We start from the raw sequence: 25048 nt of genomic DNA, 5'->3' as shown, positions 1-25048 counted from the left end.
AAACTGTTGGGTAAAAGACTTGATTTTAAAAGTGGACAGATAATACTAAATTATTCTATCAGAGGTGGAATCACTTTTCTACGAAAAGTGTATGAAACTGCCTGTTTCTCCACACTTTTGCCAAGTGGGTATTATCAAAATTTTCAATTTCCTATTTGTTAGATGTAAAATTAGATCTTAGTGTTGTTTTGATTTATATTCCTACACTATTTGTGAGTTGAAAGATTCCTATGTATTTATTTTTCTGTGAACTGTAAGCTTGTATTCTTTGCATTATAGGTAGAGGGAACAGTATGAATAAAAGCACCAAGCCTTCCTTCGAATAGTTTCTAGTAGTTTTGTAGCACTGATGTATGAAGGTTGAGGTTAGGGAGAGAGGTCGGGAGCTAAGGTAAGAGAGGCAGGCAGGGGCCTGAGCTTAGAGGTCCTTGTGGGACAAATAAAGATACTGGGCTTTATTTCGGGCAGAAGAAGCATTGGTGCTGTTTAAGCTTGTACTTTAGCTAGTGGTACTTTTGACAGAGACATGTTTGTGGAATGGTCAAGTCTAATGTTTAATCTTCAAATAATTCATTCTTTAGGCCTTTCACCTTCGGCCTTAAAGCTATAAGACCAGAGCCAAGCATGGTGACTCATGTCTGTAATCCCAGCACTTTGGAAGGCCACGATGGGCAGATCACTTAAGGCCAGGAGTTCGAGACCATTCTGGGTAACATGGCAAAACCCTGTCTCTACTAAAAATACAAAAACAAATTAGCTGGGTATGGTGGTATGTGCCTGCAATCCCAGCTAGTTGGGAGTCTGAGGCAAGAGAATTGCTTGAAACCCGAGAGGCAGAGGCTACAGTGAGTGGAGCTTGCACTACTGCACTCCAGCATGGGTGACAGAGTGAGAAAAAAAAAAGCTACCAGACCAGTCTTCATAAACAGGTAAACATAAGAAGGGGCCAAAGACTTCATCCCATCTGTGGCTTGGCATTGTCTCTGAGGAGGGAATTTTGCATGATCACATGGAGAATGGATTTTGTTGCTTTACCTGATACTGTCCTCAGCTCCTCTTGAATTTGCTGAGATCTTGCAGCAGTCAGTAACATTGGTGGGTTCTTCTGTTGTTTTAATTTGAGTGACTTTCTGGGAAAAACTATGGATTTCGGCCAATATGCTAATGATAATAGCATTGCTTTGAGAGTCTGGTTCTGTAGAAAATCATTTCATAGTTAATTATGTCAGCAAATCAACAGAAACCTCTTGAAGAAGAAAGCAATGAGGGGAGAAACTGTATGTCTATGTTTAAATTATTCAGAACTCAAAGAGAGGTCAGGAATTCACATTTCAAAAGGAAGAATCTATGTAAGAAGAAATCACTAAATTTGCGCATCATTTCCCCATTATGGGCCTAGTTTTGTAATTGGCATATTAGGGATTAAAATGAAATAATTCTGCATTTAGAATTAGGAAATGAGTCCCCCCCACCTCCCCACCGCTATCACCCTTTCTGTCTCCAGGGTCCTGGCACAGGAATAAGACACTATCACATTTAAATGTCTGCATTTAGGGAACTTGGGATGTCCATTGGGTTTGTAGAAGATGGACTGACTCTGTTGATCCACTTGTTGGGTGGACCCTCTCTCCATCGTCCTTCTCTCCTCAGTGTGTGTTCCTATTTAAATGGGGTCCCCTGCTTGGGAGGGAGACTGCTCCAAAGAGGAGCGTGGTGCTTCAGCCACAAGCCACATAGAAGGCTTGCTCATAATGCTGCTAGAACTCTGCAGAGGAGGAAAATTTTTTTATGGTCTTTTTATTTTAAAAGATGTTTGACTATTTTATATATTCATAATCCTCTTCTCCACAACCCAGTAATTCCACTGACTACTACATTATAATGCATTGTACTCATACAAGGAAGGTAGGGGGCAGAGCATTTTCAGTTAATATCTAATGTTTTCCGCAGTAGGATTTATCATGATATCAGGTAGTCTGTATTAACTGGATCATGGAGAAGACATTTCTAATGATCATCTGAGAAGGCTTTACAGGATAAACAGATTTGAAACTTCATTCTGTGTGTGCCCAGGACATAGGCAGCTTGGTTAGTGTGGAAAGGCAAGTCATTTCAGGGATGGTAGGAAGAGTTCAGCTCTGGCTGGTAACAAACCTGAACTTTTTTTTTTTTTTTTTTAAAGATTCTTGTTTTTTCAATATTGTACTTTAAGTTCCAGGATACATGTGCAGAACCTGCAGGTTTGTTACATAGGTATACATGTGCCATAGTGATTTGCTGCACCTATTGACCGGTCCTCTAAGTTCCCTCCCCTCATCCCCCCACCCCCAAAAGGCCTTATTGTGTGTTGTTCCCCACCCTGTGTCCATGTGATCTCATTGTTCAGCTCTCACTTATGAGTGAGAACATGCAGTGTTTGGTTTTCTGTTCCTGTGTTAGTTTGCTGAGGATGATGGCTTCCAGTTTCATTCATGTCCCTGTGAAGGACATGATCTCATTCCTTTTTGTGGCTGCATAGTATTCCATGGTATATATGTGCCACATTTTCTTTATCCAGTCTATCATTGATAGGTATTTGTTTTGGTTCTATGACTTTGCTATTGTAAACAGTTCTGCAATAAACATACATGTGCAAGTGTCTTTATAGTAGAATAATTTATATTCTTTTGGGTATATACCCAGTAATGGGATTGCTGGGTCAAGTGGTATTTCTGGTTTCAGATCCTTGAGGAATCACCATACTGTCTTCCGCAATGGTTGAACTAATTCGTATTCCCACTAACAGTGTAAAAGCATTCCTGTTTCTCCACAGCCTTGCCAGCATCTGTTGTTTCTTGACTTTTTAATAATCACCACTCTGACTGGCATGCGATAGTATCTCATCTTGTTTTTGATTTGCATTTCTCTAATCATCAGTGATGTTGAGCTTTTAAAAATATGTTCGTTGGCTGCATAAATGATCTTTTGAGAAGTGTCTGTTTATATCCTTTGCCCACTTTTTGATGGGATTGTTTGTTTTTGTCTTGCAAATTTGTTTAAGTTCCTTGTAACTTCTGGATATTAGTTCTTTGTCAGATGGGTAGATTGCAAAAATTTTCTCCTGTTCTGTAGGTTGCCTGTTCACTCTGCTGATAGTTTCTTTTGCTCTGCAGAAACTCTTTAGTTTAATTAGATCCCATCTGTCAATTTTGGCATTTTTTGCAATTGCTTTTGGCAAACCTGAACTTTAATATGGCTTTGTCCCTCTATGGGCTTTGTGACTATCAACAGGATATTGACTCTTTTAGCACTTCAGTTTCCTCTTGTAGATGGGAGAAACAACATATATTTTGGTAGGTGTTATAAATGTGGGTTCTCCTCTCCTTTTCTCTGTAAAGGGAATGGCTTGGTACGGCAACACAGGAAGGCATTATAAAGAAGTAAATGTGCTTTATTGGAACACAAGGTTGAACAGAACCCTTGGGAGGGAGTAAGCAAGGTTTTATGAAAGATGGTATGGGAGATCTGAAGTTTCATTTCTTTAAGGGGATGTTTGTTGGTGGAGTTTGGGGACGTCATTTGATGAGTCAGATTTTTCATCCATGATATCTTTAGGACTTGTTCTGTGCATTTGGCTTCAGCCAAGTTTGGATTTTATGTTTCCCTTGTGACTGCTGTTGGGCATTGCCTGTGTGACTCTTGGAAGGTGATGGTTTCTGGCCACCATTGAAGACGGTTCACCATCCAAAACTGGCTCAGTTTGGATTCTTGTGGCTGCCACATTGTGAGGCATACATGGGGATTTGGTAGGTTCTGTCTTTTCTGCCTTTTGAAATCCAACTTTAAATTTAAAAAGATAGTCAACTTTTCTACTGTCTTTCTGATTTGATACCATGTCCCTCTTCCAGTCACCTCTTGTTAGTCTTTAAAAATGGGCTCAGTAAAGAGCATAAGGATTCCCAAAACTCTGAAAAATACTGAGTTTCTGACCTTGTTGGTCAGAACTGTTGGAACAGTAATGAAAGCAGTAAACTGGTACCTCCATTAACTCACTAACTTCTCTTCATTCTACGGAAAAAGGTGGAGTTGGTATGGGATGCCTCTTTCCTAAAGTATGGATGATCAGAATTCTGGTGGCAGCATGAAGCCACTTTACCACTATATGCAGTTTTACTAGGTGCATTAGGTTTTGCTTGAGGTATATAAATGAGGAATAACTTGAGTCATCACCATTTGATTTTCAAAATTCAGGTCTTTACATTAATCTTAGTATATTCAGGCTGCTACGAAAAAATACCATAAAAGTAGTGGCTAATTTGCAACACTTATTACAGTTCTGGAGACTGGGAAGTTTAAGATCAAGGCAGCGGCAGATTTGGTATCTGGTGAGGACTGTCTTCTGGGTTGCAGACTGCTGACTTGTTGCTGTGTCCTCACACGGTAGAAGGGGCAAGAGTCTTCCTTGGGCCTCTTTTATGAGGACACTAATCCTGTTCATGAGGGTTCATTTCTCATGACCTCATCATCTCCCAAAGGTCTCACTTTTTAGTACCGTCACCTTAGGGTTAGGTTTCAACACATACATTTTTGAAGGACACAAGCATTCAGACCGTAACATTAGACTGTCAGTTTGTTAAAATTAGAGATAATGTATTTTTCAGCCTCTTAATCCTAGCATCCTGGCATAGTGAAAGCACTTAATATTTGTTTGTTTGCTGGAAATCAAGCTTGTTAGATGTGGCGAGAATGACTAGGTATAGATAACACATATTAAAAGATGTGGGTGTCAGCAATTGCAAAAATGTGAAAACAACCCAAATGCCCATCAATCAATGAGTAAAGAAACTATGATACACACACACACACACACACACACACACACGATGGAATACTACTCAGCCGTGAAAAGGAATGAATTAATGGCATTCTCAGCAACCTGGATAGGATTGGAGACTATTATTCTAAGTGAAGTAACTTAGGAATGGAAAACCAAACATTGTATGTTCACACTCATAAGTGGGAGCTAAGCTATGAGGATGCAAAGGTGTAAAAATGACACAATGGACACTGGGGACTCAGTGGGAAACAGTGGGAAGGGAGTGAGGGATAAAAGACTACAAAGTTCATTTTATACTGCTTGGGTGAGGAGTGCACCCAGATCTCACATATCACCACTAAAGAACTTACTCTTGTAACCAACCACCACCTGTTCCCCAAAAACCTATGGGAAAAAAAAAAAAATATATATATATATATATATATATTTGTTTGCTCTGTTGCCCAGGCTGGAGTGCAGTGGCGCGCTCTCAGCTCACTGCAAGCTCCACCTCCTGGGTTCATGCCATTCTCCTGCCTCAGCCTCCCGAGTAGCTGGGACTACGGGTGCCCGCCACTGCGCCCAGCTAATTTTTTGTATTTTTGGTAGAGATGGGGTTTCACCATGTTAGCCAGGACTGTCTCGATCTCCTGACCTCGTGATCCGCCCACCTCGGCCTCGGAAAGTGCTGGGATTACAGGCGTGAGCCACCACGCCCAGCCTAATAAAATGTTATTTTAAAAAGATGTGGTTTTCAGGAGGTGATTCAGTGTTGGAAGTGAAGGTTGATTTGAGGCCCACACTTTGAGTAAGAAGGCTGTAGAATGTCCTTGGTGATGCTATACTATTACACCCAAATTTTCCTTCTGTGCCTCCCAGTGCCATTGATTCTTGTTATAAAGGAATTGCCTTTTAAAGGGCTCTCTGTGCTCATTATTTCCTTTGATCTTCACAACAACCCCTTGGAGTAGTTGTATAGAATTCATGAGTCTCATACCTGTGAAGAGAGACATCAGTGAAGAGACTTGCCCCAAGTGAGTCAGTGGTAGACACAGATGGGACAAGCATCAGGTTTCCTATTCTGAATTGAATATGGTGACCCTGATATTGAAGATTTCTTTTTTAGTGTTGTGGAGAAGAATTGCCTTCATTTCTCCCAAATGCAGTGACTATTTGTTATTCCATTCATCAGCTCCTTATTAAGTACCTACTACATACTGAATTTATTTGTGTATGTATACGCACTGGGGATACAGAGGTGGATAAGATAGACCCAGCTTATGTCCTCAGTTGTCAAGACACAGTCTTGCATTGCTTAGCAGGATGACTTCTGCACTCCTTGTTGGAGCTTCTTTTGAGAACTTCTGGGCCCAGAGACTATGTGTGTGATGTTGTTTTCTCATGTTCTATGATGTCTGGGATCTTCAGAGCCTGTTAGCCAGCTGGCTCCAGGAACCTACATGTCATGGGTCCCACATGTGAACTTCTTCGTGCTGGGGATCTTGAGGTCTTTCCAGTTGGTGACAGGAAACATTCCAGGTGTGAGTGGCTGACCCTCAGAATAGAGAAAGGGTTTTGTTGGTTTGTGTTTTATTTGGATTTACATCTGGGTCTCTTAGAACTGACATTTTCATAATCTGTTCCTTCTCTGCGTTATGTTAATAGACTTTTCTGGGGCAGGAAGAATTTAGTGGATGTCATTTGTTAGCCAAGGTATATGTCTGCTTTTTTTTTTTCCTTCCCTCCTCCCATCAATCAAGGGATTTCTTAGTTTCTTATCTGTGAATCACTCAGGCTTCCACTTACTGCCAGTTCAGTTTCCTCCTTGCCCATCCTCCCTTCTCTTTTCTTCTCTCCTTCCCCCATTTCCCTTATTTCCCTCTTCCCACCACACTTTCCTTTCCCCTTCTTCCTTTTCCTCAGATTCTTTTGAATTTTTCTTGATCTGCAACAAGCCAGGTCCTTTTTAGGTAGTGTTAGACATCAGTGATGAATGAAAGGTTGTTCTGCTCTTCCAGGAGCTAGATAAGGGCCTGGTTCAGCTTCTTAGTATTCAGGGAATGGATTCCCCGCTTACTCCCTTCCTTCCTTCGGATGCCACAAAATGAGCACTTGACTGAAAATATGCTTATACTCCTTTTTACAGACTACGCCAAGCCACAGGTATGTCTAGATGAAAAATGTGTTGGGCCATTGCTACAGACTCTAAAAGTTTGGGGAACCATGGAAGTGTTTGGGTTTCTTTTGAGCCAGTCTTGGCAACCTTAAAACTTTTAGAAATGGCTCCCCTTAGAGTGAAAGGCTGAAAAAGAACTGAAGAGGAGGCCCTAAGAAATTTTCATGTTTAGAGGTAAAGTTTTGGTTGGCAAGCTGTTCTTTTCTTCCTGGGTATTGTTGGTAGAGCCCAGAGAACCAACATTTTTGCCAGATCATCTCTTTCCTTCGCGTTTCAAATTTTCCCACCGTCTTAAGAGAATTGTTGAAAGTGGTATTCAGTCCTTTCTGTTAAGAAGACTGAGGTGGGCAAGCTAAACTCATTGTTCATGTTTTTCCTTCCCAATCTTAGCAATTCCCTCATTGCAGTATAACTAACTAAATAAATTGCACAGGACTTGTGTACATCAACTCCCAGCAAAGTCCAAAGATCAAAGTTGAAAGAGGATACTGAATTCGTTCCCAGATTTCTGGGACACTGCTTCTGTGGACTGTCACCAAATAGATCCTGGAGGAGTGGCCCCTTAAGAAATAGGGTAAGCTCATTCACTCCAGGGAGATTGTCATCCTAGGCAGCAATCTTAATGCTCTAGATGCTTCAGAGGGAAAGAAGGAGGAAAGTATAAAAGAACAATCCCACATGATCGGTTTTTAGCTGAATATTTGTAGCTTGTACCCCCTTCTTAGGATTGCTAAAATCCGTTTGCAAAGGACAGCCCTCTATTTCCAGGTCCCCTTTTCCTTTTTTCACACTGCATTTGAGCAGTTTGCACGTTTGTTGAAGAATCAGCCACAAAGTCTGTGGTTTCCTGTGGCACATTTCTAACAATATTTATACAGGCTATTATTTAATGAACTGTATAAATATTTATACAGAACAGTCTTTTGATCATAAATAGGGGCTAAAAGTCAGTCCTGTCCATGCTGGGGACTTGGACAGGAGGCTGTTTCTGTGCTTTGAAATGTCTTGTAGACTGAGAAGTTTAGATATGTCCCAGGACTTGTGCGCAGCACAGCTTGAATTTCTGTTATTTTTCTTTCTCTTGGCCGTCCAAAGTCCATGCCCTCATTTCTTTCCGCCTGACCACCCTCCCCATATCCCTGACAGCTGTTTTTCTTTTCAGAGTAGTTATCTTTGCCTAAAAAGAATGAAATGAAACCCCAGTTCCGACTCTCACCATTCATAATGCGGGCTTTGGAGTCACACTGACTTAGCCTCAAACCCCAGCCCCTCTGCTTCTGTGCCATGCAACTTTAAACAGCTTCCTGTCTGAGAATGTCACTTTCCTTAGTTGGGAAATGGGGTTCATACTGCCTACCTCACAGGGTTGCTATAAGGATTAAATGAAATCATAGAGTCACATGGTGATCTACAGCTCAGAGCTCAATAGGTAGTTCTTGCTGCATTTGTTGTTCTTATTGAAGAAGTAATCAAAGGGTTTGGCTTTCATTTTTAGTTGGATGTTGTGGAAGGAGCCCTAAACTTGCCGTAAGAAACTGTGGTTCAAATCCTGATGCCATTTACTGTTTGTGTCACTTTGGGCAAATTACTCCACCCTGCTGAGGTATAGTAAAGTGGTGATAGGTTTACCAAACTGATTGGGTTTCAGTGAATGAGATGAACATTGTGTGGGAATGAGTGACACGATGAGGATCCTTATCCTTTTTTCTTTACAAACTAGAAAAAGGAATAATGTTTTCCACTTTGCAGTTACTTTACTTTTTGAGGCTAAGGGGTACTGGTTGCATAAGATTAGGAGTTCAGGACGCAGCAGATCATATTCGTGACCCAGGAACAAAGGGCATAGAGGGGGAAGATCAGGGGACCTGTGATGCAGAAAGTCCTCTGCTGCAGCTCACAGGTCGAATTTCAGGGAAGCTGCCCAAGGGCTTGAACGTCCCCGCTTTCAGGTTCCAGGTATGGAAATAATCATAGAGATCAGTTAGAACTATAATAATTGGAAAAGTGGTGAACCCGAAATATTCAAGTAGGATCTATTTCATAGGAAAACATGAACTGGGTGATGTGTGTGAATGACGCTGGGACAGTTTGACTCTTTCTTGCATGGTGCCTTGATAATGGGTTATAGAAATCCATAGTTTGCTGGAAGCAGGCCACCTGGTATTGTGGAAGGATCAGTCTCTGAAGATGAATAGCCTGGGTTCTGAGTCAGCCAACCTTAGGCACAATAAGCAGAGGCCCCCAGCAGAGTCCTTGACAAATGGGCATTTAGTAAATAGAGGAATAGCAGGAGGCAGTGGAGCATCCTGAGAAAGGTTAGGGCTGATGGAACCAGAGGGAATGGATTACTATCCATTGTATTACTGCCTAGTAATGTGACATACTGGAGCAAGTTACTTTAACTGTCTAGGACTCATTTTCCTCATCAGTAAAATGGGAGTGATCACAGTTATTGTCTTCAAGAATTGTGGTCAGGCATTGTAATCAAGCTGCTTAGCAGAATGTCAGATACATGGTAAACATGGTATCTTTTTTTAATTTCCCCAGTGATGAATTTTAAAGACACCCATTCACTGATTTACAAGGACTTACTGAGCTCCTGCTGTATGCCAGGCACTGGGCTTATAGCTGTGACACAGGCGGCAGCTGGAATTAACTGTAATCATACACCTCCATTCTCCATGTGAAGGGGGCTCTTGTGAAGGGTGGGATCCTTCCAGAAACCAGAACTGGAGCAAGTCCAGGGCCAACTGTAGAGTGGAAATCTGCCTCTTTGCATTTTACTGGAAAGGAATCAGGATGTGGGTAGGGTGGTAAGATGATGTATTTTCTCATATTACCCTCTTCATGAGAGAGGGAGTCAAAAGTGAGGAACCCAAGCCTGATCACCTGGGCCAGCTCCATGGGGAATCTCTCTTGTCATCGGAGCTGGCTGGAGTAGAGACAAGCCTGGATGCTGGCTGGCCAGGTCTGTGTAAGCCAGGGTGTTGCATAGATTTTTCATTTCCTATTTATTTCTTTGTTTCTTCCTAAGTGTTTATAGTAGTCTTGCAAAGGTCTAGCCAAGGGCAAGGAGTTGTTAGCATGCTAGGATCAGTGTTAAGGTGCAGCACCCCTGGGGGCCTTTGCAGTAGAGACAGTGGGAAGCCAAGAGAGGGGATTCCAAGTAAAGTAAGCAGCTGTGAGAGGTTGGTAGAGAGGGAAGGTAGAGTGGCTAGCTTCAATCTTCTTCCTGTTTGCAGGTAATAAAATTGAGGACACTCAGCGAAGGCATTGCCCCTGTTTTGTCAATCAGTGTATCCTCAGCAGGCTTCCTGGTGTTACTGTCTTCTGCATTTCTTCTGAGTCTCAGATGTCACCGATTGCAAGATGCACCATTATTTCGTATACCATGAAGTAAGAAAGGAAAAGATACCAATTAATTGTAACATACCATTGATTGTGAGGTTCGCACTGATTTTAGAGAAGCTAAATATGGAAAAATGAGTGCCATAGAATGAATAAAATGTGGTTGTCACATATAGTAAGTATTTGTGAACTAGAAGAATGAGTCATAAGAGATTAAAATAAGGTAAAACACTAGCACATGTAAGTACAAACTTAGAAATTCAAACTATTAAGGCATGGACCTGCTCGTCCTTATTTCTGTTGATTCACTGATGCAGTTGTTCATTCAGTAAACATTTACTGAAAACCTATTATGTGCCAGACACTGTGTAAGGAGCTTGGGATGCAGAAATTGGTAAGTTCATTTTTTTCAGATTCAGTTAGGAAGACAGACATGGAAAGAAAAATAAAATTGTGATTCCAGAGTGGTAAGTTTTAAAAGAAAGCAGGGACACGATACCATGTTGGCATCCTTTGTATGTATGCAAGGGGAGAAAGGTAAGGAAGCCTTTTCCAAGGAGAGGTGACGGCTGACCTGGGTCTTAAAATATAATTCCGTGGTCACTGGGCAGACAAGGAAAGGAGAGAATTAGAAAGGGATGAGCAAAGGATCGGGGAGGCCTTTAGCAGTTGGGGGCAATTGAGAGCCTATGAGGAGCTTGAGGATGTCTGTAGCCTGGAGTGAGAATGAGCAGGACTGTATTAGGCAGGGCTGGATGGCAGGCAGAGGGAGCCCGTGGAGGGCGTGAGATGCCGTGCTGAGGCCCTGGGCTATATCACAGCTCAAAGCTGGTGGTTTTCAGTTGTCCTGAGAGAAAACCTAACAGAGGGACTGCTGGGGAGAAGGGCTGGAGGGTGGGGCAAGGGTGACGTTTGCTTCAGAGCAGCTCTGTTTTTATCTGTCTTGTTTTCTTCAAATAATGGCTTGAAGAAAACGTATCACTGTTAAATGAATGAAGGAATGAATGATTTGAAAACCGGTGCTAATGGTCATATGGAGGTCCCCAAGGGGAATGTAAGCGAGGGAGAGAAGTTGAGGTTACACACCAGTGTGGGTCTGACGAAGCTGTGATGAACGGAGCAAACGTTATTACTGTAGCTTCTCCATTTTATTTTTCATCTGCTCATGAGCCACAAAACCAAAAGGGTTACAATTCAGTTGGGGAATCATTGCGATTAAGACAGAAACAGTTACTTTTAATGGGTTGTTTTTATTGTTTTATTTGTTGTTTACTGGAATAAATATCTAGGAAGCAGTATACTGAACATCTGCTGGTTGATTTTCTTTTAGAATCTCCACTTTTGACTTGGCTAGGGAAACATTTTCTTTCTGAAGTTGAAGGGTACAGAAGGTTGCCCAGGTTGAAATTAGACTCTGGGCGGTGAGACTACCTTGAGCTCACCTGGAGAGTTGTAAGGCATTCACCTGCTCAGTTGTCTTGGGGGCTCATTCTTGTTCTTTCAAAGGCCAATCTGGAAAATAAAAGCCTCTATGAGATTCCATGTCATGCGGACTAATCTCACCAAAGGGACTTAGAGCAGCCATGAAGGCCAAGGAATTCCTGAGTGTTCTCTGGTCAGATTTCCTTGTGACTCACAAGGGGTCTGTAAGGAAAACAGATTGTCTAATTAATTCCTGATCTTGTCTCCTCAGGGTTCCTTCCCAATTCCCAGTCACTTCATGACACAGCTGCAATATATTTGCCTCTTCTCCAAACCTATACTGAAAGCTTTTAAGAAACAAAAGAAAGAGCATGAGACTTGGGATTGCACAAATGTGGGACTTTAGGTCCAGGCTGCCCCTGAATGAAGCTGATTAAATTCCTTAACTTCTCATAGACTTGCTTCTTAATCAGTGTAGTGTATAACATTATAATAATGTACATTTACTGTTTGAATTTATGCATAGACCTAGCTAGCATTAAGCAAAAAGTTACTTATCTCTTGGAGTCTCACCTTGACCACCTGTAACATAGAAATGTAAATAGCCTCACCTTCTAGAGTCATAGTGAGGAGTAGAGGGGACATACGCACTTTTCACAGCGCTTGCACATAAGAGGTACTCAGTAGGTAATTGTTGAATGAATGACTGACTAGGAGGACAAGGTTCCTTTTCAGTACCGTGGCTTCTGTCCTTGTTGATTGAAATTCACTGAGAAGAAACTCATCTGTATTGCCTCCAGATTCTAAGTTCTCCTACCACTCTGTACTTGCCCTTATAGCACTCATCACAACTTTGCCTAAATAATTATGTATTTAAATGCTTAATGTCTGACTCTCTCTCAAGAATGGAAATGCCATGTCTGAGGCCATATCTGTCCTGTTCACCCACCATGTAGCTCAATGTTTATTAGTATACTGTTAGCACTAAAAATGTTTGTTGGATGAATAAATAACAAATGGCTACCAGTTAGATAGTGGTACCTCTTTTATTTCTACTTTTGAGATGTTTTGTGACTGTCTTTGCAGATCTGCTTGGTCTTCATTTGGTTTTTACGCTTACTTACTATAGGTGGAGGAACTGCAATGTCTGGTGGAGAACAGAAACCAGAGAGGTACTATGTGGGTGTGGACGTTGGAACAGGCAGTGTCCGCGCAGCTCTGGTGGACCAGAGTGGGGTCCTGTTGGCTTTTGCAGATCAGCCAATTAAGAAGTGGGAGCCCCAGTTCAACCACCACGAGCAGTCCTCTGAGGACATCTGGGCTGCGTGCTGTGTTGTTACAAAGGTATGGGCAAAACTGGTGTTCTCTCCTTGTTCATGTTCCTACCTGTTGAGTGTTTGTCCTGTGTCAATCTGGTGCCACAAACTATGTTGGGGTAACTTTAGATGCAGAGGTAAATAGGCTTTGCCCTTCAGGAGCTCACAGTCTACTGGCAGAGACTGATAAACCGCTAATATATGGTAAGAGCTGGGAGCAAAGTAACTATAGCTGGAGCTGGGGAAAGACCTAACCGAAGGGGGCTCAGGGAAGACAGGACAGCTTGAGGTGTGACCACATGTGGAAGAATTCACTGATCACCTTACTAACATTTACCATGCCTTTAATGTGTGCCAAAGGCTGTGTAAAATGTGTTAACTTGCACTGTGTAGTTGTATCTTCACATGACCCTATAAAGGTAGTACTATCACTACCCCCATTTTATTGAGGGAGAAATGTAGGCACAGAAAAGTTAGGTAACTTACTCAAGTTCACACAGTAAGTAGCAGAGGCTGGACTAGAACAAAGCAGTCTGACTCCAGAGGTGCACTCTTTTTTTTTTTTTTTTTTTTAATTAAAAAAAATTTCTGTGGGTTTTTGGGGAACAGGTGGTGTTTGGTTACTTAAGTTCTTTAGTGGTGATTTCTGAGATTTTGGTGCACCCATCACCCAAGCAGTGGACACGTACCCAGTGTGTAGTCTTTCATTCCTCACCACCCCACAGCGCTTTCCTCTGAGTCCCCAAAGTCCAATGTATCCTTTTTATACCTTTGCCTCAAAGGTGCACTCTTAATCAGTGGACTCTCCTGCCTTCCAAGTGGACAAATGGGGATGAGAGGAACTGCATTTTGGGCAGAGGGAATAGCATATGCAAAAGCATGGTGGCATGAAAACATGGTGTGTTCTGAGAAAGCAAAGAAGTCAGACTAGAGTGTCTCCCATTGATGCCAGGCATATGTTCACCTTGAGTGGCCTTGGATTGGATGCAGCCTGCTGGCTTGGGAAGGGAAGCAGTGCTTCACAATTCTTGTTTGTTTTTAAAGTTTCACTTGACTGTTTGATTTTATATCTTGGTGATCAGTCATGGCAGAGATCCTTTTGTCTTTTTTTACACAGGGAAAAATAAAGTCCTGGATTCCTTCTTTCCCCATTCCTAGTTTAGTTCCTTAAATATTCATGAAGTGCTTGGTAATTTGCCGATGGACAATTCACCATTCTGTCCCTATTGATCAGTCTGTTTAAACTTTAATGAATTCTGGGCTGCTGTTAGTGGCCCCGGAGAAGAAGGCAGAGAGAGGAGGGAGTGGGTAGGCAATACCAGAGCATTATACAGGAATGAAAGAGGGATGCATCTTCTCGTTTGCCCATTTAATTTTCCTCTCCTCTCCCCTCCTTTCAGCCCCAATCTGGTAAGAATCTTCTACTCTTTGCACTTGGGTCTTCTTTGTTCTTTTAACATACAGCCTTGCTTGCCGTTAAGGAAATTATCAAGAAGAAAATATAATCCCCTGATGAAAAGCTACTTTAAAAAAGGTCTACTCTGAGTACAGCTTGGTTTAATGGTAGATTTTTAATCATCTCCCAGTGGTGGCCAACTTATCATCTGTTTGAGCCCTGTTAGCTGCATAAGTACTGTGGGCATTTGTCATTAGCAATGCTGTTAACACTATAGCAAACCTGAATGAAGCTCTTGGGTCTTAGGCAATTCTCCTCACATGGAGTATGGATATGTGGGCATGTGCCAGAAGCCCCGGGATAAGCATGTTACATCTCTGTGGAACATCATTGCTGGTGTGAGGCTTAAGGAAGGAAGCATTTTTATGTTAGGTAGTAACACCATGGGAATGAGAGAGGTAGGCGACCTGTTACAGAGCACAGATTCTGCAGCCAGACTCTCTGGATTGACATCCCACTTACAATGTTTATTAGTTTGTGATCTTGGACAAGTTACCTAATGTTTCCTGCCTCAGTTTCCTTATCTATAAAATAAATGATATTAGTACCCACTTCCATAGGATTGTTGTGAGGATTAAATGAATTAATGCACACAGAATGTCATAATATTGCCTAGAAACGTGTATTGGTTGTTTCCTATGGTGGTGCTGATGGTGACAGAAATGAGCAGATTATAGAGGATAATGAATTTCTAAGATAAAATACTGGAAAGTCAAAGTCCACGATGGGAGGCGCTTCTTGGGAATATTCACTCACTCTCCTGGTTAGGGTTCTTTCTATGTAAGACTTTGAGAAACACTGGTCTAGGTCAAAGGGTGGCATAAAACATGTCCTGGTCTGTCTTTTCTTCCTCATGGACTCCAGGAAGTTGAGAGCTCGAGAGCAGTTGTTCTACTTCCTTTTCCCTGAGTCATTCACATTGCCTGAGATGATTTTCCTCTTAGTTAAAGCAGCAGTAAGGATAATGGGGTGTCAATGATGATGACAAAGACAGCTAACAGTTCTTGGGCACACTGGTCCAGGTACTATACTGAAGAGCTTTACCCATCACTTCATTTTATCCTTACGACAACTACTTTTTAAGGTAGTTTTGATCTCTCTGTTTTGAAGATGGAAAAAGAATGAGCCTTGAAGACGTTCAGTAAGCAGCCTAAGGACTCCTGAATAAGAAGAAAGGGACGCTGCCCCTGCCACTGCTGCCGCTCTTGTGCTTTGTCCCTTGTCTCTCTCCAGTCGTATCTTCCTCCACATGACCCCACCTGGAACTGATAAGAAGCAGCCTGAAGTTTTCAGATTTTCTACACATGGGGCATCGTGAGGTTACCCAGGATTTATGAGTGCCTTTACCTGGTTGCCTGCTCATCTGGGAAGTGTGTGCCCGCTAAGCAGGGGTTATGTCTAGTTTATCTGTATTTCTCTAGAATTCTTTGCTTGTAATGTGTTCAATTAATGTTTGTTGAGTACATAAATGAATGATATATCTCTGTTTTTACATTGTCTGGAATACTCTTCTCTTACCTTCCTCCCCTGCCCAACTCCCACCTTATAAAGTAAGCTTAAACATTCCTGTCTCCTGAGTGTCTTCCCTGGTAACTTCTGACAGTCTATGCCCTTTTTTTTTTTTACCAATCTCAGAGGAAAGAGATGGTGAGAAGCCCTTCTCTACTGTCCAGAGCCCACCATCTTCACCCAGATCATTATGTACTCCTTATCTTTGCATTTTACTTGTTGGCTTATTTAGCCCCTTTTAAACTATAAGCTGAGCTCTTAGAGTCATCTTTGTGTCTCCAGTATCTAACACATTGCCTGGCACAAATTAGGTGCTCAATTAATGGCTGTTGAATGAATGTTACTTAGAGCTAAAAACAAAGAGACAAAATCCAATCTAGCATTCCTTATCTTGTTTCAGTGTCACTGTGGGGCAGGAAGGACAACTATTCTTCTTATTTGACATATGAGGAAATTGAGGCTCTGGAACTAACAAGTATTAGAGACAAGACCAGAACCCTGGTGAGATGGCTCCAAACCTTCCTCTCTGTCTTCCTCCCCACATCCCCTGAATTTGGCAGGTTTTATTGGGCTGATACCCAGCACACCGAGGAAGTTTTATGGAAACTTTTAATGAGTTATAGAGGTGATACACAGTCCATGATTTTAAAGGTTCCTTTATGGAGCCACAAATCTTAATCATTCCAAAAAGGCAGAAACATTTCAAATTAGTGCATGATTCATATTAAACTTCTATTAGGAAGAAAGAGAAGATAAACTGGAGGAATCATTAAGCCAACAGGTGTTTGTTGATTATCATTCTTTCATTTAGTCTGCAAACATTTATTGAGCACCTACTATGTGCTATGCTGTTTGCTAAACATTGGAGCATATAGAGGAGAGGTATACAAGAAGTCTGCTGCTTTTAAAGATGAAACAGCTTAATTGTATGAGAAAAATAAACAACACATATGAAGCCAGTAAAGTAGCATTTTATTCTATCTTGGTACTGTCTATATGAGTAATGGTTGTGGGGAGGGGGACAGAAGAAAGAGTAGCCACGTGTGGGGTTGAGCAATAAGGTTAACCTTATATTCATAGAACCATTATAGTTTACAATGCATCTTCATTTGCATTTGATTGCCATTGCAGGTTGAAGTAGGGAAGGAGTTGTTATTCCCATTTACATTTGAAAATCTGAGAGCCAGAGAGTTAAGTTTCCCCAAGATCACCCAGGTGGTATGTGATAAGGCAGAACTCAGGTGGGTCAAACCTATGCATTCTCTCTATCTCTAGCACCATATACCTTTATATTTTACATGGAATATTATTCTAAGAACCTAACTGATGTCTTGATACTCATTTTTCTTTTCTCTATTGTTTCATTTGAAGTGGTGTTTTTCCTCTAGTGCTAACTTGTCATGTTACTCTTTTGCTTACAACCCTTCATCTACTATCACACTACTACAGGCATAATGCTAAGTTCAGTTCCAGACCACCATAATGAGGCAAATATTGCAGTAAAGTTCACATGAATTTTTGAGTTTCTTAGTGCGTATAAAAGTTATGTTTACATTATATTGCAGTCTATTAAGTGTGCAATAGCATTAGTCTAAAAAAAGTATATAATTTAATTTTTAAAAATTGCCAAAAAATGTGTTAATCATCATCAAAGCCTTCAGTGAATTGTTATCTTTTTCCTGGTGGAGGGTTTTACTTTGATGTTGATGGCCGCTGACTAATTAGGGTGGTGTTTGCTGAAGGTTAAGTGGTTGTGGTAATTTTTTAAAATAAGGCAACATTAAGGTTTGCTGTACTGATTGACTCTTTCTTTCACAAAAGATTTCTCTGTAGCATGCAGTGTTGTTTGATAGCATCTTATCCATGGCAGGACTTCTTTCAAAATTGGAGTCAGTTCTCTCAGACCTTACCCTTATCAACTAAGTTTATGTACTATTGTAAATCGTTGTCATTTCAGCATTGTTCATATCATCTTTATCAGAAGTAGATTCCATCTCAAGAAATCATTTCCTTTGTTCATCCATAAGAACCAACCCCTCATCTGTTCATATTTTATCGTGAGATTACAGCAATTCAATTTCATCTTCAGGGTCCACTTCTAATTCTAGTTCGCTTGGTATTTCCACTACATCTGCAGTAATTTCTTCCACTTAAGTCTTGAGCCACTCAAAGTCATTCATGAGGATTGGAATTAACATCTTCCAAATTCCTGTTAATGTTGATATTTTAACCTCCCATGAATCATGAATGTTCTTAGTGGCATCTAGAGTGGTAAATCCTTTCCAGAATGTTTTCAATTTACTTTGTCTAGATCCATTAGAGGAATCCCTATCTATGGCAGCTATAGCCTTACAAAATGTAATTCTTAAATAATAATACTTGAAAGCTGAAATTTCTCCTTGATCCATGGGCTGCAGAAAGGATGTTGTGTTAGCAGGTATGAGAACAACGTTCATCTCTTTGTACATCTTCATCAGAGCTCTTTGTGACTAGGTGCATTGTCAATGCGCAATAACACTTTGAAAGGAATCTCTTTTCTTTGAGCAGTAAGTGTCAACAGCAGGGTTAAAATATTCAGTAAACCATGCTGTAAATAGATGTGCTGTCATCCAGGCATTGTTGTTCCATTTCTAGAGCACAGGCAGAGTAGATTTTGCATAATTCTTAAGGGCCCTAGGATTTTTGGAATAGTAAATGAGCATTGGCTTCAACTTAAGTCTCCAGCTGCATTTGCCCCTAATAAGAGAGTCAGCTTGTCCTTTGAAGCTTTGAAGCCAGGCATTGACTTTTTGTCTCTAGCTGTGAAAGTCCCAGATGGTATCTTCTTCCAATATAAGGCTGTTTTGCCTACTTTAAAAATGTGTTGTTTAGTGTAGTCACCTTCGTTGATTGTCTTACCCAAACCATCTGTATAACTTTCTGGAGTTTCTACATCAGCACTTGCTGCTTCACCTTGTGCTTTTATCTTATGAAAATGGCTTTTTCCCTTAAACCTCGTGAACCAGCTTCTGCTAGCTCCAAACTTTTCCTTCTGTAGCTTCCTCACCTCTCTCAGCCTTTATAGAATTGAAGAGTTAGGACTGTACTCTAGATTAGGCTTTGACTTAAAGAATGTTGTGACTGATTTGATCTTCTATCTCGACCACATTTTCTCCATATCAGCAATAAGACTGTTTCACTTTCTTATTCAGGTGTTCACTGGAGTAGCACTTGTAGTTTTCTTTACGAACTTTCTTTTGCATTCATAGCTTGACTATTTGGTGCAAGCGGCCTATCTTTTTGCCAGTCTTGACTTTCCCCTTGCCTTCCTGACTAAGCTTAATCATTTCTAACTTGACATTTAAAGTGAGAGACTATGACTCTTTCTTTCACTTGAGCATTTAGAGACCATTGTAGGGTTATTAATTGGCCTAATTTCAAAGTTGTGTCTCACGGAGTAGGGAGCCCTAAGGAGAGGGAGAGAGATGAGGAATAGCTAGTCTGCGGAGCAGTCAGAACACACACCACATTTATCTATTGTTTGCCCGTCTTATATGGGTGCAGTTTGTGGTGCCCCAAAACAATTGCAGTAGTAACATCAAAGATTACCATAGCAGATACAATATTAATGAAAGTTTGAAATGTTAAGAATTACCAGAATGTGACACAGACACGAGATGCTATTGGAAAAATGACACTGATAGACTTGCTTCTTGCAGAGTTGCTACACACCTTCAATTTGTAAAAAACGCAATCTGCAAAATGCGGTAAAGCAAAGCACAAGGATACTAAATATGCCTGAGGCATACCTCAAACTGCGGTTTTTAGTTCCACAAAGCAAATATCTCAATAAAGCAAGTCACATGAATTTTTTGGTTCCCCAGCATACATAAATGTTTTGTTTATGCTGTATTGTAGTCTATTAAGTGTGCAATAGCACTATATCTAAAAAAAAAAAAACTTAATTAGAAAATACTTTATTGCTAAAAATGCTAATGAAGTGAGTACATGCTGTTGGAAAAATGGCAGCAATAGACTTGCTCGCTGCAGGGTTGCCACAGACATTCAATTTGTAAAAAATGTAATATCTGCAAAGTGCAATAAAATGAAGCATGATAAAATGAGGTATGCCTGTATTTGGGTAGAACTCAGAATCCTTAACATGGCCTTCAGGGCCCTACAGGGTCTGTCTCGACTTGCATTCCTGGCTCATCTCATGATGCTTCTCCTGGCTGTCTGCATTCCAGCCACACTTTCCTTCTGTCATGTCCTCAAACATGCAATGCTCCCTCTAGCCTCAGATTTGTTACCCAGATTGTTTCTTCTGGCTGCACGCCCTTCCTACCTTCTACCAGCATATCTAACTCCTGTTCATCCTTAGACCTAGGCTATCCAATACAATAGTTGCTGAACCCGCAATGCTATTTAAATTTACAGTAATTACAATTAAATATAATTAAACATTCACTTCCTCTTTTGCTCCAGCCAAATTTCAAGTGCGCAATAGCCACATGGTGGCAATTATACTGAACAGCAGAGATATAGCACATTTTCATTATTGTAGAAAGTTCTGTTGGACAGCGCTGCCTCAAATCTTAATTCAAAAGTTAGTTCTTCAAGGAACGAGCATTTTCTCTACCAATACCACCTGCAACTAAGTCTTATTTCACTTATTAAATATTTTCACAGTGCCTTGTACTTCTCTTTCATAGAACTCCATGTGGTTCATGAATCATTCATTTTTTGTTATCAAATAATATCATTCTATAAATCAAGAATAAAATAACATAAAATGAAACAAAATAATAAAATATTTCACTTTTTGGATTAATATATGTCTTACCTACTAGATTTTATGTTTCAGGAGGGCAGGAGCTATGTTTTGCTTATCCAGAGCCTGGTTTATATTAGACCCAGGGAGTGTAAAAAACATGAAGGGTCAAAAGAAATTGAGAGCACTTTGGGAGGCCCAGGTGGGCAGATCATGAGGTCAGGAGTTTGAGACCAGCCTGGTCAACATGGCAAAACCTCGTTTCTACTAAAAATACAAAAATTAGCTGGGCGTGGTGGTGCGCACCTGTAATCCCACTTACTGAGGAGGCTGAGGCAGGAGAATCACTTGAACCCGGGAGGCGGAGGTTGCAATGCGCCGAGATTGCAGCACTGCACTCCAGCCTGGGCGACAGAGCAAGACACCATCTCAAAAAAAAAAAAAAAAAAGGAAATTGAGACCTCCCTACTTCTGCCCACTGGAGAAAACTTGAGAAAGGATGTAGGGCAAAAGTGACTCTTGAACTCTTAAGGGAAGACAATCGGAACTGGAGGAATAGAATGGTCAGAAGCTCTGAGATGGGAACGTCAAGGATCAATCCTGGCTGGAATAGGTGGTTTCTAATAGGAAGAAGGAAAAGGAGGCTAGAATTGACGATAGAGGGGTAGGTGGGACAGCTGGCTCAAGCCAATGGGGAGCTCCTATAGAATCATCCTGAGTTTGAGATTGATTGGTCTTGCCACAGATTCAGAATGGCTGGCAGAGAAGAAACTAAATTTAAGGATTTAGTCAGGAGGCAGATATCCTGATGAATTTCAGAGGCTGAGATTTTTTTTTTTTTTTTAAACTATAAACTCTGGGAAGACTGGGACCATGTCTCTCTTGCTCAGGGTATGTTCTCTGTGTCTGGCACATATAGGTGCTTAATAATATTTTTAATAATAAATGGCTGGATTAGACTGTTGGCAGAGGAGTAAATTGGAGGGCTGAGACTGAGAGGCTTTAGGAAGGCAGGCCTAACTGGACTTGGTAACAATGGAGAGGAAGGAGGTAGAGGCTATGTGAGTTTTCAGTTCTTGGCAGCATGTTGGGGTCACTGACATAAATTAGAGTGGCCTTTATTTCCTCATCTTATCATCAAATGACAATACCATACTTAAGCTAGGATGCTATGTAGGTAAAGGATTAGGACTGAGTTTATTTACTTCACTGGTCACTAGAGTAGCTTTTACAAAATTGACTGCCTTTAAGGGCCTTCCAGGTAATGCACGCCCCAACACAAGCTGTATTTGTCTTCTCTCTGTTCCCCCTCCCAGGACCTCTGCGCTCGTTGTTCCCCTGCCTGGAACACTCTTCCCCCAGATTTCCCTGAGGTCCACTCCTCATGTCCTTCAGGTGTATCGTCAAATCTCAACTTGCATAGGAACCACCTCCTCCTTGCATTCCTAATCCCCCTGAGTAATCACTTTCTAGTATACTATATCTACACTATGTAATTTATTTGATTTATTGGGTATTGCCTATCCCTACTAAAGTGTAATCTCCAAAAGAGCAAGGATTAAAAAAGAAAAAAGTTTTTCTCTCCATTGTTTTTCCAATACCTAGAAGAGAAAATCCTGCACAGCCTGACCCTAGAAGGAGCTTGATTATTTTCGCTAAGGACTTATGGCTAAGTGAGTGATTGAATTGTGTAGGCCACAGGTAGTGATGAAGCCTGAGGGAACTGGTGATTGTGTAACTCCTTGTACGCCCCTAAAGCTGACAAAGGCATTCAAATCAAGATTTAAAAGAATACAGTACCAGCCACTCAGAACCCTACTGCAAGCTGAATTCTGTCCATGATGCCCCAGGCTTTGACCCTTGCTCTGAATAGAGCTAAAGATAAAACCAGGTATGCATCTGACCCTCCAGTTCTCAGTTTGGAGGGTTTCTAAGAAACACCATCTCCCCACCCAATATAGCTGATCCTGCTGATTTAAAACACGTGCAGGATTGTACCAGTTCCCAGAACCAGTTCCCACAATAAGAACAAAGTGATACACAATCCCTTCCCCAAATATTTGTTTGCTGCCCCATAGCTACGAGTTGACAGTTGTTAGACATGGAACAGGTTACCAAATGAGGTTGCAGGAATCTCTTTCTCTGGAAATTCTTTAGAAGAGCAATGTGCTTTCTCTCTACCTAGGGAAATTCTCTTGATACCAAGCTGATAGAATGAGCTTACTAGGCTGCTTTCTTCTTCCATTAATAAGAATATAAAAAAGAATTCTTAGGTCACCAGGTCAAGCCCCAGGGGCCTTCTGGGTAGTGTGACTCTGACAGTCATCTTTCTGGGATGATTTAGATGGTGTGGGATGAGGGGTTGGGAATGGCGGTGTTCCTCAGCTGTGGATGAGCATGATCATGAGGCATTTCCTTGTAAGGCTGGGGAAATAATACTGGCTACCTAGCCAGATCAAGTTTAAATGCATGCCACAATTACTCTTCCAGTTTCTTGTGAGAGGTCTCTGTTTGAAAGATAGAGACACTGAGTCTTTGTGACTGAAGGCCATGATTGTAATATTGAGCACTCTGTAGGTCTGTAGAGGGGATTCACAACATAGATTGAAGAAAATATTTTCCCTGCTCCTACTGGAAGGTTACTCCCACCATGATTCTTAGAAAGATTTGAGTCTATCCAATTTTTTCTATTCCTGTTCTTTCTGCTTGTCATTTTTATATGTGCTTACATGACACAGAGAGCAAGCATGCTGTGCTTTGTACATAAAAACATTCCATGAACACAATAAGGCATTGAGTGCATTTCCTATCCTATTTTCTATAAAGGTTTACTGGTTGCAAAGTAATTTCAAACTCCATTGATCCCATTCAAAGCCTTTGATTCTTACTTGGGAGGTATCTCTCACTCAGGAAACTGAGGCTCAGAAAGTTGATGGGGTTCGTGCAGGATTACCTGACTCAGAAGTGGTGGAGTTGGCACCAGAAGGAAGTTCTTTGGACATCACATCCTTTGTTTGTTTCGACTCCCAAACTGCCTTGTGGTATGGAGTTTGAGTCATCTATATTTTCTCACCCAAGTCCTCTTTTGACTATCTGCAGACCTGTGTGAGATGGGCTTACCCAAGTTGGACACGCACTTTCTGGGCACAGAAGCCGATTGGGCCACATAGCAAGTAGAAGTTAGGGCTGGGTGATTGATTGATTGGTGTCCCATGTGGAAAGATTTGAAGCAAATAATTTGCTCTAATATAAACTGCTACTTATTGTGCACTGATCCCAGATATTGGGCTCATCACACTTTAGTTTGCTGAATTCTCATATCATTGGGAGATGCAGGTTTAGGTAATAGTTTTTGTACTACCAAGGAAACTGCTTATCTGACTTTACGAAATTATATAACTAGGAAATGGTAGAACCAGATTTCAGACTCAGACAGTCTGCCCCCAAAGCCACTGATTTTTAATTACTATCCAGTGATTTCCAAGCCAAGTTGTAAGGACATTCCAGGCAGAAATAGCCATACCTGTAAATGCTATAGAAACGTGAACCAGCAAGGCAAGAGAGGAGTTGCAATGGCTGGAATTATGGAACTTGCCTTCAGCCACGTAGCCAGGGTGGCAGAGCTAGGATTTGAATTCAAGTCTTTGTGACTCATTGTCATGAGGCCATCCTGCCTGTCAGGAAATGGGTTTGGTCCTCACAATGTAAGTCTGCATTGATCAGTGTGGTGAAGGCATCTGGGTATTCACGTGGTACTGTGGGTCAAGGTACTGCCAGCAGTCACAGATGGGTCAGCAGCAAATGTTCTCCTCTAGAGCACATGTCCTTTCCATAGGATGAGTCTCTTGGGCAACGAGAAATTCTCTGATGACAGAGGTGAGCAGTACAGTATAATGGAAAGAAAACAGACTCTGAGTGTGAATTCTGGCTCTGCACTCTACTGGCTGTGTGACAAGTTCCTTAACCTCTCCGTGCCTGCTGTTCACCCTTTCCCTCCCCAGTCATCCACTTGTTTTTTTTTGTTGTTGTTTGTTTGTTTTTGAGATGGAGTCTCGTTCTGTTGCCCAGGCTGGAGTGTAGTGGCGTGGTCTCGGCTCACTGCAACCTTTGCCTCCCGGGTTCAAGCAGTTCTCCTGCCACAGCCTCTCAAGTATTTGGGACTACAGGCACATGGCACTACACCCGGCTAATTTTTGTATTTTTAGTAGAGATGGGGTTTCATCACATTGGCCAGGCTGGTCTCAAACTCCTGACCTCAAGTGATCCGCCTGCCTTG

The 25048-nt window shown here is 41.4% G+C and overlaps 1 protein-coding gene across 7 annotated transcripts in view; it reads left to right on the top strand.

The window, feature by feature from the left end:
• Window positions 1-25048, top strand: part of FGGY (FGGY carbohydrate kinase domain containing) — a 447226-nt gene that overhangs the window by 12312 nt on the left and 409866 nt on the right. For 3 of the 7 annotated variants that reach the window (XM_010365749.2, XM_010365751.2, XM_010365748.2), the window contains exon 2: window positions 12871-13085. The exons of 1 other annotated variant lie outside the window; for it this stretch is intronic. In XM_010365749.2, the coding sequence (XP_010364051.2) occupies window positions 12885-13085 (201 nt within the window). In that variant the 5' untranslated portion in view covers window positions 12871-12884. Of the gene's footprint in view, window positions 1-6941; window positions 6959-10303; window positions 10368-12870; window positions 13086-25048 lie in introns of those variants that run through there. 3 more of the 7 variants (XR_748250.2, XM_030942912.1, XM_030942913.1) reach the window with 2 other exon arrangements.

This window comes from Rhinopithecus roxellana, chromosome 12, assembly GCF_007565055.1.
Source record: "Rhinopithecus roxellana isolate Shanxi Qingling chromosome 12, ASM756505v1, whole genome shotgun sequence".
In the NCBI taxonomy this organism is placed as follows: domain Eukaryota; kingdom Metazoa; phylum Chordata; class Mammalia; order Primates; family Cercopithecidae; genus Rhinopithecus; species Rhinopithecus roxellana.
Note: the sequence above shows the minus strand (reverse complement) of the source record. Positions and strands in the feature narration are given on the sequence as shown.